We start from the raw sequence: 16,453 nt of genomic DNA, 5'->3' as shown, positions 1-16,453 counted from the left end.
AACGAACCTGTACAAGAGGTAAATACCCAGTGGGGAAGCTGTGCTTCCCTAAGTCTCTTCCTGGTGGTGCCTTACCCCTTCAGCTCGAGGTTTGTTGGCTGGGGAAGGGGGAGAAAGACAGAGCTAGCTCAGGACGTGCTTCTCTCCTTCCAGCTCTCTGGGGATCTCCTTGGGGAGATACGCCAAATGTGTCAAGCACCATTGCCCAGAGCAGATAACTTCACCTGTTCGAGTTGGAAGGCTGGTGAAGGACAGACACTATCCTTCCCATCAGCTGCAGAGTGACATCCCCACAAAACACACAAAATCCTCATTGAAGAACCAGTTCTGTGGCTGGGGCTGGAAGAGACCTCTGGGGATCATCGAGTCCAATGCCCCTGCTAAGGCAGGTACACCTAGATCAGGTTGCACAGGAACGCATCCAGGCAGGTTTTGAAAGCCCTCAGAGGAGACACCACAACCTCTCTGGGCAGCCTGCTCCAGGGCTCAGCACCCTCACAGCAAGGAAATGTTTCCTCATGCTTAAGTGAAACCTCCTGTGCCCTAGTTTGTGCCCACTGCCTCTTGTTCTGTCACTGATCTGCCTTTTAGCTAATGATCAGCTTTGAGAAGATCCCCTCTCAGGCTGCTCTTCTCCAGACTAAACAGCTCCAGGTCTCTCAGCCTCTCCTCAGAAGGGAGATGCTCCAGTCTCTTCAGCACCTTCACGACCCTCTGCTGGACTCTCTGCAGTAGTTCCATGTCCCTGTTGAACTGGGGAACCCAGAACTGGACACAATACTCAAGGTGAGGCCAGGCCAGGGCAGAAGGAATTGAGAACCTCCCTTGAGCTGCTAGCCAACACAGGGCTCTGACAATTCCTGTCTTCACCATCGTCTGCTGATTTTTCTCAGAGGTTGCAAAGGCCATTCCTATTTGACCAAAGAAAATCTTATCTGCTTCTGGGTGCAGCTGAGAGTGGGGAAATGCTGGATGTGTCTGGGAAATGAGAAAGATTTTACCAGTTATATTTTTTTTATAGAGAGTTTGGAAACACACAAACAAATGCCTACAAGCCTCTGCCTGTTAACTGAACAAACCCAGCTTAAAAGTTTTGCTCCACTCTCATTGCAGGAAGTGGGAAACTTTCTGCAGTTTCATGGGGAACTGGAGCAGGCCAGAGACAAGAACAACAAGGAGCAGCCACCCACCAATAAAACTGATGCAGTAAGGTCCTGTCAGCAAGATCAAGGGCTTTGCATGCGCTGTAGGAAGGATTCGATTTCATTGTCACTTCAGGCCAAGGAGGAGGAGATTCCATAGTCCTGCACTCCTTCATCCCAGCTACTCCCATACTGATTTTTAAAATCTGTGGTGGCTCAGCTCTTTGCTCATGTTTCAGAGGGAAGAGCTGGCAGAGGAAACACCATCTCCTGAGGTTCCTCTCCACTTGTAACACAAAGACCATTTAAAAGTGCTGCTGCCAAGTGCTAAAACTGTTCTATCCTATGACTTTAACCAGGGGAGTTCATATGCCAGCATAGTTCTGTCTTGAATTCAGTGGGGATTTTGGCTGAGGGGGAAATTCAGCTCCACTATGAAGGGAAGGTGAATGCTGGGATGGCTGGGGACAGTAATCTGCACCCTCTTCTCCAGCTCTGCAGGCCCCAAGCCATTGCATTTTGCATTTGCTGGAAGCAGCACATACGTTCTTTTGGAAACCAGTGCTACATGTGTGTGTCAGGGCAAGAACAGAAATTCTGAAGTTGTTGGCAATCCAATGTGCAACTGGAGATGGTAACTCAGATCCAAGTGTAACTGTGCGAATTTCTCATCATTTTGAGCTAGCTGATGAGCCATTTCTAGTGCAAGTTCTTAGTCCACTGACCCCTAGAAAGTGTTGAGAAAATCTTCTGAGAGGATACCTGAGGGTTGTATTTCCTTTTTAGAATTATTCCTCCTGATTAAGGTCCAATCCTAAGCTTTGCTCCTTTTTTCTGCCTTCTTCCTAAGCAGCAATTTGCATTCCAGAACCACATCTTTAAAATGTGGCATTTGCTTGTCACTGAAAGCTCTCTGAGATCCAGGAGGAGAGGTGTGGGATTCACATTAAGCAGAGATCTCAGCTAGTCTCAGTGCTTTGCAAACAGAAGTTGGACACAGTCTCTATCTCAAAGAATGTAGAATCTAATAAATAAAGCAATACAGAAATTAAAAAAAAAAAGGTAACTGCTCTCAAAACAGTAAACTCAACCCTTTTAGAACTAATAATAACATTTAAACATATCAATATTCTTCCAGTGTCCATCATCAGCTAATTATTAAACAAAACTAAATATAGAGTTTGCTCCATTCCATGTGCCCTTGCTTACAAACTCTGACCTAATTTTAGGAAGCAAAATCAGTAGGGTAAAAAAAAAACTCAGGTTACTGAAAGAAAATAAAGCATTTTTAGATCATTGGACTTGAGCCCTCCCCATCATCTTTCAGCTGTTGCCAGATCAGGAACTAAGAGGAATAGCTGTGAACTAAGAAGACCAGAGAGCAAAACCAAATCCACCAGCTGCTGCAACATCTCTGATGCAAGAGTTTTCCTTGTGTCCTTGGGCTCTTGGAAGGTCACTGGGGTATGACAAACTACATTCAAAGTGCATTTCTGTATCTGTGTGTGCAAACACTGCAGGATTTCCTTCGGGAAGTTTCTCATGCATGATATGCAGGTGGAGAGATGGAAACCTTTGCATTATCACAGGAGCCTTGGGGTGCCTTTAGTGACACCAAAATGACATCACAGAGCTCAGCTCTGGTATCTTGCTGAGTTCAAGACAGAGATTCTGTGATTTCATCCATACCTGTAGGGTATCTTTCTTCAGATTTATGCCAGGAAAAGCTCTTTCTTAGCTTTTGTTGGAGCCTCTCCGTGAAGCTTTTCACTTATGGCTTGGGAGGTGCTTTAAAACTGCCACCTATGTGGATGTTACCTCAGGCTGCACAGACCTTTCTGACTTGAGATCAGAACAATTGTAATTCAATTTTGCATCAGGAAAAGAGGAATCATGCTACAATATGGATTTTTTGCCCCAATCTGTTCCATGTTTCTATAGCTTTGAGAAAAACAGTGTCCCCTAACTAAGATACTTGGGTTGTTTTTATGTCAGCCAGAATTAAGCTCTCTCTAATCAGCAACAGGACCTGAGATGAAAATAGCTTCCCAGAGATGATCTGTCCTTAGTGGTGTCTTGATTGGAGGGGCTGGATGAGACATCCTGTAGCCTAGACAGCTGGTTGCATGCATTTAATTGCAATTTGCTCCTTTAGAGTGAGGTGAGCACCACTTTGCTGTTCTCCACATGCACTGGAGCAAGCCTGGAGCTCAGTGCAGCAGCCACCTGCAACAAAGCAATTGATCTGAAGTTTACTGGGTGCATTTTTGTGGCTACGACTAGGGAACGGCACCAAGTGTACTTTGAGCTTCTGTGCAAACCAGTACAAGGGTTCCTCTGTAGTGGTGGGACTGGGAACACACTACAGAGGTTCTGTTTATGCCAGGGAGACCATATTGCCAGTATTCTTGTCAGATAATCCCCAGCAAATTCAGCCTCTTGCCCTTAGGACAAAATTGTCAGGGAATGGGTTTGCCTTTTCCTTTTTTATTTTTTTTTTCCCCCCTTCTCCATGCTATTTGTGCTCTGCATACTGTCAGGCACTGTTGAAGCACAGACTGAGCCTGTTTCTGAGCTTTCTGAGCTGGCTGCTGAGGTGAAGGAGCAGCAGAATTTCTGCTCTGGTTTCTTTCTAGGCAGGTAACATATCCCTGAGAAAGATGGCATGCAGGAGCTAATTATTTTTGTCTGCTGCTGCCTGAGTAACTTGAATCTGTCAGGTGCCAAATGCCTCTGGAAATCCCTCAGTGCTGTGGGAACTGGAAGGTTCAGCTTGTTCCTCTTTTATGGAGTCAGACTCTTTTTGTGCAAACTTTTAGCACAAAGGCTCCTTATTGGCTGGGGAGTAAATGAATCACACCCATGAGAACCATGAACTAGAAAAAAAGATTCCAAAATTTTAGTGACCATTGATTCTGCAAGAGCATGATGCATGCTACCCTGAAAGCCTGTCACAGAGGTGAATCAATGCACCTTGCACCATTTCCTTACACTGCTCTTTGTCTGCTGTCCTGCATGAGTCACTTGGGTTGTGACACCCTGGTTTGCATGCTTCTAAAACCTTGTGCAATGTTGTCGTGACTGTTACGCTGTCAGGAGAAGCTTTATGTGCTTATTGCACTGGGTTTACATGAAATAAAATAGAAGGGTAAATAAATGGCTTAAATGTCAGGATGGTCTAACACAGTAAGTTTGCAGAAGGTGGTGGCATGGGGAAAGGTAGGTTGGACCCTGGCTGTGGCATGGGAGCCAACTATTTGTTGGTTTGCAATTGTTTCAGTTTTTTTTTTACCTCATTCTCTTAGTTGTCTGCCTGTGAATGATAAAGAAAGAGATAACACTGTCATTGTACACATGAATTGATGTGGGTTTACTGCATTTGGGCAAACACTTCAGAGAAACATGCTGGTACAGAGCAGACACAGCTCTTCTCTCTGCTGTCAGCCCTTTCACAAAATGATGATCTTTACACTAACCATTTGCATCCTCGGCTAGATAATGCTGCAGTCCTACCTTTTGCTCTTGGTCCAAATGCAGAGGTTAAAAACATCCAGCTGATGCAGGTGGTGGGTTGGTACGACACACAGAATGGGAGTTGTAGATGTGCTTCACACAACAGAGAGCAGAGTCGAATGGGGAAATGTCGCTTGGAGGCAAGACACCTCTTTAATCGATGATGGCAAGGAAAATCAAGGCCCACATCTGCTTTATTCCTGGAGTATATGGAGGCTGATCACAGCTAACATCTGCTTCTCTTAGGCAAATGCTCGTCAGGATTGAAACTTCTGCTTGCATACAACTCTCAGTAGTGCATCTTAAAGTCATACATGTTCATATATAGGATGAAGAATGCATAACTCTTGCATAAAAAGATAAGCTGTATGACTATATGGAGAAAACCAGCTACAAGTCTCACAGCACTGTCATTGCTTAATTGTAAAATACCCAAGCATTATTTAGAAAACAGTAAGCTGAACTCAAAACTACACTACGAAAAGATTGTATAACTCAACCAAGGATGACTCATTTTCCTCAATATTAATCAATTGTAAAGCTTCCCCTCCTCCCCCACCACCCAACAACTTATTCTTTAATTTTTTTTAAACACTTTTTGTTAATTAGTTGTTATTTTAGCCTCCAGTAAAATGATTAGACTCTGGGCAACGTAGTTATGCTCTGATCTGAAGTTCTAAGAGAAGTGCTGGGGGGTTATAGGCGGAACACACAGTACCATGTATGCTATCTCCTGTGCTAGAAGAGTGTTGTCTTCACAGAGGACTCCAGCCATGGCATTAGTCATTCATTTCCCATACACATCACCCTATTGCGTGTTGACAGGTTTATAAGGATGCAGTGGCGGCCGTGGGTGCTGGGAAGCTCCTAGATGACAGCCTTTGAATCCTTGCAGTCCTGAGCAGTGGTGCCTGAGTTAGTCTGTTTATTGTCTGCTTTCTCTCCCAGATGCTTGACTTGTCTGAAAGATTAATACATTAACAAGAGTGGTAAGGTCTGGGGTTGCACATCTTTAAGACATGTTTATTACCAGATGGCACATGAGATTCAAAGGTCACTGTGGAAGGTAACATTTTAAAGTGAAACAACAATATTTATGTTCAAATACTAGGCTGATGAGATCATATGGAAAAATGTTTCTGATTAAATTAGCTTATAAATAGTCACGATACACATCTATTGAAAATTCCAAATGCCACTTTTAGTTCTATTTCTTACGTTCTATTATTTCCTGATTTATTTAGTAACACAAGACTACCTTCTTATGTAAACCAGACTAGCAGCTGGAAAAAAAACCAAAATCTCTGTACTGGACAGGCAATCCCAAGTTCTTAAATAATTGCAAATCCAGTTTGAAACTTATCCTCATTGTTTACCGTTTAAAGATAACACTCCACGCAAGAGTGTTTTTTCAGACCTGAAATCAATTTTAACTTTACATTCTTTAGGGTAAAATTAATCCTGTGGGCACAAGAGCTCACTGGCTGATAGCTGTCCTTGTTTGCAGGCAATATCATGTGCTCCTACACAGCTGACAAAAACCATGTTACGCTCCTTAGAGAGAATCCATACAGCAAAGAGAAAATCCTTTGCTTTAGGATTGCCATAGGAGGACTGACTGTATCTCATAGCTCATTGCTAAGCAACATCAGTAATGCTAACCCTGAAATCTTGTTTATCCTCTCAAACTGTCACAAACTGCATGTAAATTGCAGAGGAAATAGTTTTGCACAAGTTTAAAAGGGCACCTAAGCTCTGAATTACCATTTCTTATCTCCCAAGCCATATGGGCATTAAAATGCAGAGGATTTTCGTGGTACTTACTTTTCATGTGATCCATTTTCAACTTTCAGAGCCCCTTCCACTGGATCCAGCCCTTGTTCTGAAAACTGTTTCAAGGCACTTAATGCTGCCTACAGGAAAAATGAGTTGTCGTAAAAGCCACAGGCACAAGGGTATGAACACAAAGTGGAGGAAGGTGTGCGTTTTGATAGCCTAAATTGAAATAATTTCCTATATATTGAAGCCATTTAGACTGCAGGGCTAACAGAGTGGGTACCTAACATCCTTTGCATGAGGATATCTCCTTCTTCTGGGTACATGGGTGATTACGACTACCTGAAGGGAGGTTGTAGCCAGGTGGGGGTTGGTCTCTTCTCCCAGGCAACCAGTGACAGAACAAGAGGACACAGTCTCAAGCTGCGCCAGGGGAGGATTGGGCTGGATGTCAGGAAGAAATTCTTCACAGAAAGAGGGATTGGCCCTTGGAGGACCTGCCCAAGGAGGTGGTGGGGTCACCATCCCTGGAAGTGTTTAAAAAAAAACTGGATGAGGCACTCAGTGCCATGGATTAGATGGTATTGCATGATAGGTTGGACTTGATGATCTTGAAGATCTTTTCCAACCTGGTTAATTCTGTGATTCTGTGATTCTCTGTTGTGTTAATGTAAGCTTCATCAGCTACACAAAGACTATGATATACTTCTAGGATTCTTGCCTCTTTGGTCTGTCAAAGACATATCCTGAACAATGTAGCAGACTGATGCCTCATACACAGGTCAGGTAGGGGAGCTAAAGAGGGTGAACCAATACAGGTTGATGAAGAAGCATCAGGAAGGGGAGAATGATCAGTTTTCAGCTGTTCATTTTCCATGCAAGTACACTCTTTATTGACGAGCTTCCCTCTCATCTTAATGAGTCTTGCTTTAGGACTCTTCTCTCCCTCTAAGTCCTTTGGTAAAAGCCAAATGTTTTTTTTTTTTTCCCATTTAAGGTTGGTTATGAAACACTCAGACTTGGAAAACACACCCAACACGATGAAAGAGTTGAAGTCAGTTCTGTCTTGAAGGTGCAATGTAAAGCAGAATTGAAAAAAAATCACTGCCACCTAGGATGCATTCAGGGGCAAAAGGGGTAACTTTGCACAAACACTGTCATCTAAGGTAATATCTCAAACAGTGGGACTGACTGCAGACCCTACAGCACTGCTCTTCACAGTGAAGCAACAATTACTGTGGAGAAAATTGAAAGCTGCTCTCCTCTTAATTGTTGGGACAGAAAGAGTCCACCTCCCCATCTTCAGTATTATTAAACAATGTGTATCTGGGTGAATGAGAAATGGTGCAGAAATTGCCAGGCTGCCCTCAAGTAAAAAAAACAGGCATCCAAAATTGGTGCACCCTCCTGGGGTATATTAAGAACAGTGTGGCCAGCAAGTTGAAGGAGGTTCTCCTCCCCCCTCTACACTGTCCTACTCTACGTCTGGAGTTTTGCATCCAGTTCTGGGATTCCCAGTTCAAGAAGGACAGTGATATACTAGAAGGAGTCCAATGGAGTCTATGAGGATGAAGAAGGGACTGGAGCATCTGTCTGATGAGGAAAGCCTGAGAGACCTGGGAGTGGTTAGCCTGGGGAAGAGAAGGCTGAGAGGAGATCTTATTGATGTTTACAAATATCTGTAGGGCAGGTGTCAAGAAGAAGGTTCCAGTGTCTTTTCAGGTGGTGTCCTGTGATAAGACAAGGGGCAATGGACACAAACTGGAACACAGGAAGTTCCACCTCAACATGAGGAAACAATTCTTTGCTGTGAGGGATTTGAAACCCTGAAACACGTTGCCCAGAGAGATGGTGGAGTCTCCTTCTCTGGAAAATTTCAAGACCTGTTTGGTTGTATTTTGCTGTGTGACCTGCCCTCGATGATCCTGCTCTGGCAGGGGGCCTGGACTGGATGATCTCTTGGGATCCCTTCCAACCCTTACCTTTCTATGATTCTATGATCTTTTGACTGGTCTATAGTAATGAGTAGCTGCTAAAGCTTCAGAAGGCTGTGCAAGGTACTCTCTTCCATAATGCATGAAGGTGGAATTTCTCTAGTTAGTGAAGTTTGATGTTTGTTACCCTACAAAACAATTAAAAAGCCAACCATCTTACAAAGGGTCTTGGTAGACCTCGGATGATCACTGTTAACTTACTCATCCACTCTACTTAATGTTCTGGACTCCCTGTATCTAGCAGCTGACCTGCTCTCTACTTACTCCTTTTCCCCATCCATTGACATAATTTCCCCCACCATCTTCAAATCTCTGCTGTCCACATCTTTCTTTTTATTCTTTTTCCTTGCTTATGGCTAGAGGTGTGAGGGTCAGCTCCACCTCAGTAACAACGTCTTCACTTTTATTGCCCATTGAGTTCCCTAATGAATTAATTCTCCCATTCCTCATTTCTGGTTTTCTTTTTTTTAAAGACAGTTCTTTCTCTACCACCTCATAATGTCCCTTGTTCTTTTGGACATGCATTCTCAACCACAAGCTCTAATCACCATCTGCCTTTCCATCCTTGATCTTAACTGCACAACAAAACCACTGTTTGTTCAACCCTAATAATTTCTCCCAGTGGCAACAAGAGTTTTCATCTACTCTCAACGTCTTTGTTTATTCCAGTAACCCAACACGTTTCTTCATCCCAGTTTCTGTCTTCTCCTCCTCTCCCTGGGGTCCTTTTCATCACAATGCAAGCACTACTGATCGTGTGAGGAAGGGGAGGGATTTGGGCTCCTGTGCTTCCTTGCACAGGGCTGCTTCGCTATTGTACTTTAGTTGGTCATGGGTTAGCAACCATGAGAGCCAAAGTTCAATGGTTAGGAACTGGCACACAAGAACCTTCTGTCTTCTCACATCTATTTTTCCTGATGTACTCTAGTAAAACAACCAGGATCTCCTTTCTTCTTACATATGGCAATTCAAAAACCACTACCAGGTAGCACTGCAAGGATAGAAGGAAACTGGGACATCTGCTCCTCCTACACAGCTTAATTGCCACCTCATCTGTTTTTTAATCCACCTTGTTTACCTTTTTTATATCTACTCCTAGCTTCCGGGTTTGATGTGTGAATTGTAAACTCACTGTTGCAGAACTATTTGTTCAGGTTATTTGTGCAGTGGTTTGGACAAAAAGGTCCTGGTAAGAAGTACAGCCAAGTCATGTCTCATTCAAGATTAGATCACAAGTTGATCCTTTGATATGCAGAACAATCTGATCTTGATCAGTGGTCACTGAAATCCCCAAATTGTTGAGAGATTAATTGGACCAACCCAAACTTCCTAATTCCTTTCTGGAATTGCTCTGAATCTAGTGTACATCTGTTAGTTATTATTGTTTTACTCACAGAGCTGGCCATTGCAAGACATACCACATAAATTACAGAGCAGCTTGCAGGGTTGCTTTCCAGAAACACAGCTTTGGAACTTCCTAGAAAAATATTAGCCACTATCTCAACAGAAACAGAACATGAGGGCATCTCTTCTCTTCTAGCAGCAAGGGGAGAAGTAGCACAAGCTAAAGTATTGAACTTTTAGCCTGGAAGCATGGATCATTATTACATGGGTGTCAAGGAAGTCAATATGGAACAATTATAGGAAACGCAAAATGAATCAGGGTGTTTAATAACAACACATCCATGCTTGTGGTGTGGTCTCTTTTCTCCATCTTGCCCTTCTTCAAGCCTTGCACTTCCCACACTAAAATGTGGTATGAAAGGTATCAAATCTCTTGTATTTCTGAAAGCAAATATCAGAGGGGGAAAGTGGCAGGAAAGCAGTGCTCTACCTGTATCTTTGATCTTCCAAGCAGAGGTGCCAGGGTGTTTGTGTCAGCACTATTGAAGAGCCAGCCTTCACACCAATGCTCATGGCTGGGCTTCTCACCTGTGCTGCTCTGGAAGCTGATGATCTCTTCAAGAAAAGTCCATTCTTCTCAGTACCAAGCCCCCACCCTCCACATCACTTGCCTCAGTCCCATAGCTTTCTCATGCCACTCTAGTGCCTCTGGTCTTCTCCTCTCTATTATCCACCCCAGGGCTCTGACTTCTTTTACAGCAGATGCAGTCATGTTTGCTTCTTCACAAATCTCCCCCTTCCACTACCCCTACTTTTTCCTGATCCTAAATGCTCTTTCACCCAGGTTCCCCAGATACTCCCAGGGCTAAACTTTCCTTTCCCAGGTCCTCCCAACCTCCTACCAGTTTCCTCAAGTGTTTCAGGTTTATATGAGATCTGATTTCATATCTGATTGATGGAACCATGTCTTTCTCCCCACCCGATACCTGTGGGGGGAAGACTACCTACTTATATCTCAACTTTTGCAACAACATTTGAATTTCCAGAGAGTTTCTTTCATATTTAAAATGGGATGTAGAAAGGATCCTTTCCTGGTTTGCGCCTGAAAGGCAGCTGAAGAATGGTAGAGAGCACCTTGCAGTGGCTTAAAAACTTTCCTTTTTCTTTCCCCCATAGCCTGCTTACATTTGGAGAGATCAGCAGAGAGAACCTGCTAAGTAAACAGTAATTTGGACCTTAATAGATGTCCTTAATGTTTCCCTGCTGTGTCCCTAGACAGACATGAAGATGCTGGATTCAGGAAGGAAGCTGGTAGCTGAGAAACTGTGACCTGAATAGTCAGCAGAGTGACACGGGGCAGCAAAGAAGAGTTACAAGCAGACACCAGCCTAATTTAATCCATGATTCAATTCTATTAGTCCCAGCAGATTTACACCACTTGGCTTAAATATAACTTATGAAGAGCAGATAACTCAGGTTAAATGAAAGGGAAAGAAGAGAATGGAACATTTGACAATTAATCTGGTGAACAATTTCCTCTTTCTAAGGCTCAGCACTTCCTTCCATTGATATTTTCTTTTACAATAGAGCATCTGCAGAGATCGAGAGAAATTTTTCTCTCCTCCAGAAGATTTTACAACTGTTTTGTGAGCGAAGCCCCATAGGTTACAGAACAGATGTACTTACACATTTCTCCTATCATTTGTGTTCTCCATAGCTATGACAGTGCCAAAAATATGATGCCAACAGGATGCACTGCGCCGCTAGCTGCTTGTCTTGGCTGCCATTCCCAGGATTACTACAAGTATCTCTCAGGATGGGGATGGATGTTTCCAGTCAGCTTTTAGCTTTTCTCAAGTCAATTGGCAATTAGTAAAAGAGCATTGAAACTGTTTCTCACTCTGGGGATTAAATGTCTTAGAATGACAATCTGGTAACATTAGATCATTCTTTTAGCAACAGCAGACAGGCACTTCACTAGCCCACGTGCATTTAAGACCACATCCTCACAACAAAATTCTCCTGTGTTTGTTTTAGCACAGTATGTGGTTTGTGTTCTTCCTCTTAAATCCATGTTAACTTTGCAGATTATTTCACCAAGCTGAAAACTGTAAAAGTTTGTTGTTCTCTGTGGCCCTTTCAGTTGACTTTACCAAGGAGGTCTGAGACAATCCTAATAAACACACTGCTAGCTGACTGGAGGTATGTCTCCTAACATCAGTTTTCTAAGTACATTAAAAAAAACACTATTCAGTTTGACCTTAACCAGTGTTTTCTGAAGACATAACAATATGGGTAGAAACAATTATGCTGCAGAACTGAACCAAGTCAGGGTCCGGAGCAGGTCATGAAGGACGTGATTTTACTGTCTTTAGTAGCTGGGTCTTAGCTCAAGGTTGAGTTTGCAGAATGAAGGGACTCATTGTGGTCATACTTCCTATAGCCACAGGCCATGTACCTGAATCACAGAGTCACAGAATCATAGAATGGTCTGGGTTGGAAGGGACCTCCAAAGGTCAGCTTTGTCCAAATCCCTCTGCACTCAGCAGGGACATCCTCAACTAGATCAGGTTGCCCAGTGCCCTGTTGAGCCTCACCTTGAACAAATCCAGGGATGGGGCCCCAACCACATCCCTGGGCAACCTGTTCCAGTGTTCTGCTATTCTCATGGTAAAGAATTTGGCTCTGCCTGTGTTCAGGCTTGACGAAATGCTTGCATGCCAGGTTAAAATTATAGATCTAGTTCTGGGACTCCGTTTCACTTGTGAGCCAGAAGCCTAGACACAAACAGAGGAAATGCATGAACAGAACTGGTAGCAAGAGCATTTTGTAACTAAAAAAATAGAAAAGCCTCCCAAATCAGAACGGTCCTTGCTGTGAAAACTGAGGCCTCGAAAGCCAACATCACCTGTGCAAGAACACTGCAGCAAAGATGGCTGTGGCAGTGATCAGATGCACTTCATGGCTGCTTAATATGTGGATTTAAATGCCACAGTTGAAGGCTGCTGAGATAACCACAACAATACCACAGCTGAAGAGGTGAGTTTGTGGACGTAGTGTCCCAAAGCTGAGCATCTATTTAAATTTGTATGTCTTCAGAATTACTGTTCTTGACGATTGGGTTTGGGTTCTCTTGATGAAGAAATTTTTGACCAAGCTTCCACTTGGCTTTAATTTGTTCACACTAAAAATCTGGTGCATACAGAAATGCACTAAGGGAAGTTAGGCCAACCATGTCCTGGGCTGCATCAAAAGAAGTGTGACCAACAGGATGAGGGAGGTGATTTTTCCTCTCTAACTCTGCTCTCATGAGACCCCACCTGGAGCATCCCGTCCAGTTCTGGTGCCCCTAACACAAGAAGGGCATCAAACTTTCAGAGCAGGTCCAGAGGAGATCACAAAGGTATCAGAGGGCTTGGAAACCGCCCCTATGGAGACAGGATGCAAGAGTTGGGGTTGTTTAGCCTGGGGAAGAGAACGCTCTGAGGAGACCTTAGAGAAGCCTTCCAGTACCTGAAGGGAGCTACAGGACAACCAGGAAGGAACTTTTGACAAGGGCTTGTAGACAAAGGGCAATGGTTTTGAGCTGGAAGAGGGCAGATTTAGACTGGAGATCAGGAAAAAATTCTTGGCAGTGAGGGTGGTGAGACACTGGAAGAGGTTGCCCAGGGAGGTTGTGGATGCTCCCTCCCCAGAGGTGTTCAAGGCCAGGTTGGATGAGGCCTTGAACAACCTGGGCTGGTGGAAGATGTCCCTGCCCATGGCAGGAGGTTTGGAACTAGATGATCTGTACAGTGCCTTCCAACCCAACCCATTCTATGACTCTATGACATTTGCTTGTGTAGACACAAACACAAAGCAGATAAAATTTGACTCCTTATAATTGCCATTTAGTTCTCTTGGATTTACAGGCTGCCTATATAAAAGCCAAGCCAAACCCAGGTAATGGGTATTGCAAACAAGTTCCTTTTCCCCACACCTTCTGGTGTAAATGGATTTACTAGATCACAAGCTATAACTCCTGTCCCTTTCCTCCCAATGTGCCATTTTCCCTGGTTGATAAGATTTCATGTGAACCAGTTTTAACACCTGTTTAAAAATTAAATTCAGAAGGGCTTTTCACACTGCACAATGTAAATCTTAATTAAATGACTTTAAGCCCTTTCCTCCCACAATTTATGATATGCATAAAAACCACAGGGGCGTAATATGATTAATTCATGTAGTTTCCTTGAAAATAGCATTTTCTACCCAGATTAATCCCTGCACAAAGGCAGAGCCACCTGACAGGCACTACAATGAAGGCTACTGATTGCACCTGTCGAGAGAAGGAGCTTGGAGGACAGGAGCCCACTACCTTCAGAGAGTGATTATTCACAGATGTAGCTTAGAACAAGTCCCACACAGTGGTTAATGGTACCCTCAGGCAACTCATGAAGCCAGAACTGAAATGACACGTAATCCACGTAGAGCCTAATCTTGCCAACTTTCTGGGGGTATCCTAAAGTAAGGATTAACTGTTCTTGAACAGTTTTTCCAATCTGTTAAGCAGATCTTCTGTCAAAAGCAGCATGCATGTCACCTTCTTCCACCTAGTTTTGACAGACATGTTCACTCATTCCTACATGCCCCTCAATATTCCAAGAAGTGGATTGTGTGAAAGATGATATTCATGACTGAGTTAACAGTAGAGAGAACTGATTAGATATGATTTATTTTCACATGTGAACCACCACATCAGAAATCTGACGACTGTTCTTGGGACTACGCAATAATTGCAGGGGTAATGGACAGCAGAGTATTCTCTCAAAAAGCCGGAGAAAGAGCTGCAGGATCATTTAGGATGAGACAGTTCTGTTGCTTTAAGGGTGATACAAGATTTTCACAGATTCACAAATTGCATCAGATTGGAAGGGACCCTTGAAGGTCATCTTGTCCAATGCCTCTCCAGTGAACAGGGACACCTCCTGGGGCCACATGAAGTCTGATCTTGAAAGTCTCCAGGGATGGAGTTAGAAAGAGAGAAAACCATACTGAAAAGCACCTAATTTTAAAAATAATTAAAAGGTCTTTAATAAATAATGCTGAAAGTCAAACTTAGTGAATGTACCACTAATGTAAGAGACTGGTCTGGTTGCCAAGTTCAGGTTGTGATCTTACTTGTGGGTGAGAATAAGAGAGGAAAGAATTGCTAAAAGATCTGTACAGGACTCAGACTGTATGAGACTGTTCTTACACCTGTATCTTCCCCAACTCCTCCCTCTTCATATAGTCTCAATTGTGAGGAGAAAGGTTTTCAAGTGCTACCAAAATGCTAACTTTTGCCTCTGTGGCAATCTCTGCTGGAAATCAGCAAGCAGGCACTTCTTCATAAACATTTAGGATGAGATGGAATGGCCTCAAGTTGCACCATGGGAGGTTTAAGTCAGACATTAGAAGAAACTTCTTCCCTGAAAGGGCTCTCAAGCACTGGAACAGGCCGCCCAGGGAGGTGGTTGAATCCTCATCCCCGGAGACAGAGATGTGGTACTGAGGGACATCATTCAGCACCAGCCTTGGTAGAGATAAAGAATGGTTGGACTCAGTGATCTGAAAGGTCTTTTCCAACCAAAATAATTCTGTAATTCTACAACCTCAAAAGAGCTTTCAGGTTCAATATCAGTATCAACCAAGTTACATCTGAATTCAGCCCCAGTATCAGCAGTTAAAATAATTTCTAACCAAGCCTCTGGTTGTCAGGTAATTTCTATCTTTTCAGTGAAAATTTTTCAGTTCTGGTCTAAAAATCTGGAAGTTCTCTTAAATTTGTTTCTAAATTCTAAACTCCTTTTCTTTTCTTCAGTTGTTACAACTGAGAGAACAAAGAATCATGCATCTTACTTAGCGGCATAAAGACAAATATTTTTAAATAATAAAATCTCCAAGTGTCTACACTAGGTATTGACAACTGAATTTCACCAGATAACAAGTAATCTCAAATTAATCTTACCCTAATTTTGTATCCTGAGACAATAGATTCTTAAGCACTTTCAGAGAGAGGTAGACATTTGTGCTTTCAAAAATTAGAGACTGCTGATGAGAGCATTTAGGTGGCAAATTATTGCATGGGTAGGTAGAGGTTTAAATCATTCAACTGGCCTCAAGCATGGCCAAAAAGCTGCAGGCAAATATTAAAGGAGTTTTAAAACCCATGGCTTTAAATTTAAAACTGAAAACAGCAGAATGCAGATCGGCAGGCAAAGTCGTTCACCAGCAGGGAAGAAAGGCCATGAATCACTGTCTCTTTCATCACTGATGGCTGGAAAATATCCTTGTCAGCTGTGTCCTTAGAACAGTTTGGGTTGTTTAATTATTTATTTATGGGCATTTCTCCACATCAAGGCCACAGACTTACAAGTCCGCTGTCATTAACCCTATCTGTACTGCAGGAGATTTTGACTTCTGGACTTTAAATACGTGGGTTGAGGTTCTCGGCTGTGTAAGAGTTCATGAGGACTTCCAAAATGTTCTGTAAAAGACACTTGTCCTCATCTGTTTGATCTCCACAGCCCTACCTTGTTTTTAACATCTCTGCCACAGCTTTCACTACATGGCTAACAGTCCATAAAAGAGGCAAAGACTACTTAATTCCTCGCCAGAGAATGAGCTCTAAACTGTGAACCCATATAAGTAGTAGCCAGAACT

At 43.1% G+C, this 16,453-nt stretch overlaps 1 protein-coding gene across 2 annotated transcripts in view; it reads right to left on the bottom strand.

The window, feature by feature from the left end:
* Positions 1-5,522: 5,522 nt before the first annotated feature.
* STAU2 (staufen double-stranded RNA binding protein 2) overlaps positions 5,523-16,453 on the bottom strand; it is a 165,581-nt gene continuing 154,650 nt past the window's right edge. For both annotated transcript variants that reach the window (XM_054385295.1, XM_054385296.1), the window contains 2 exons: positions 6,480-6,568; positions 5,523-5,616 (listed from right to left, as the gene is read on the bottom strand). In XM_054385295.1, coding sequence (XP_054241270.1) covers positions 5,523-5,616; positions 6,480-6,568 — 183 coding nt within the window. The remainder of the gene's footprint in view (positions 5,617-6,479; positions 6,569-16,453) is intronic.

The sequence above is a fragment of the Indicator indicator genome, chromosome 12, assembly GCF_027791375.1.
Source record: "Indicator indicator isolate 239-I01 chromosome 12, UM_Iind_1.1, whole genome shotgun sequence".
NCBI lineage: Eukaryota > Metazoa > Chordata > Aves > Piciformes > Indicatoridae > Indicator > Indicator indicator.
The sequence above is the reverse complement of the archived record's forward strand: the minus strand, read 5'-3'. Positions and strand labels throughout refer to the sequence as shown.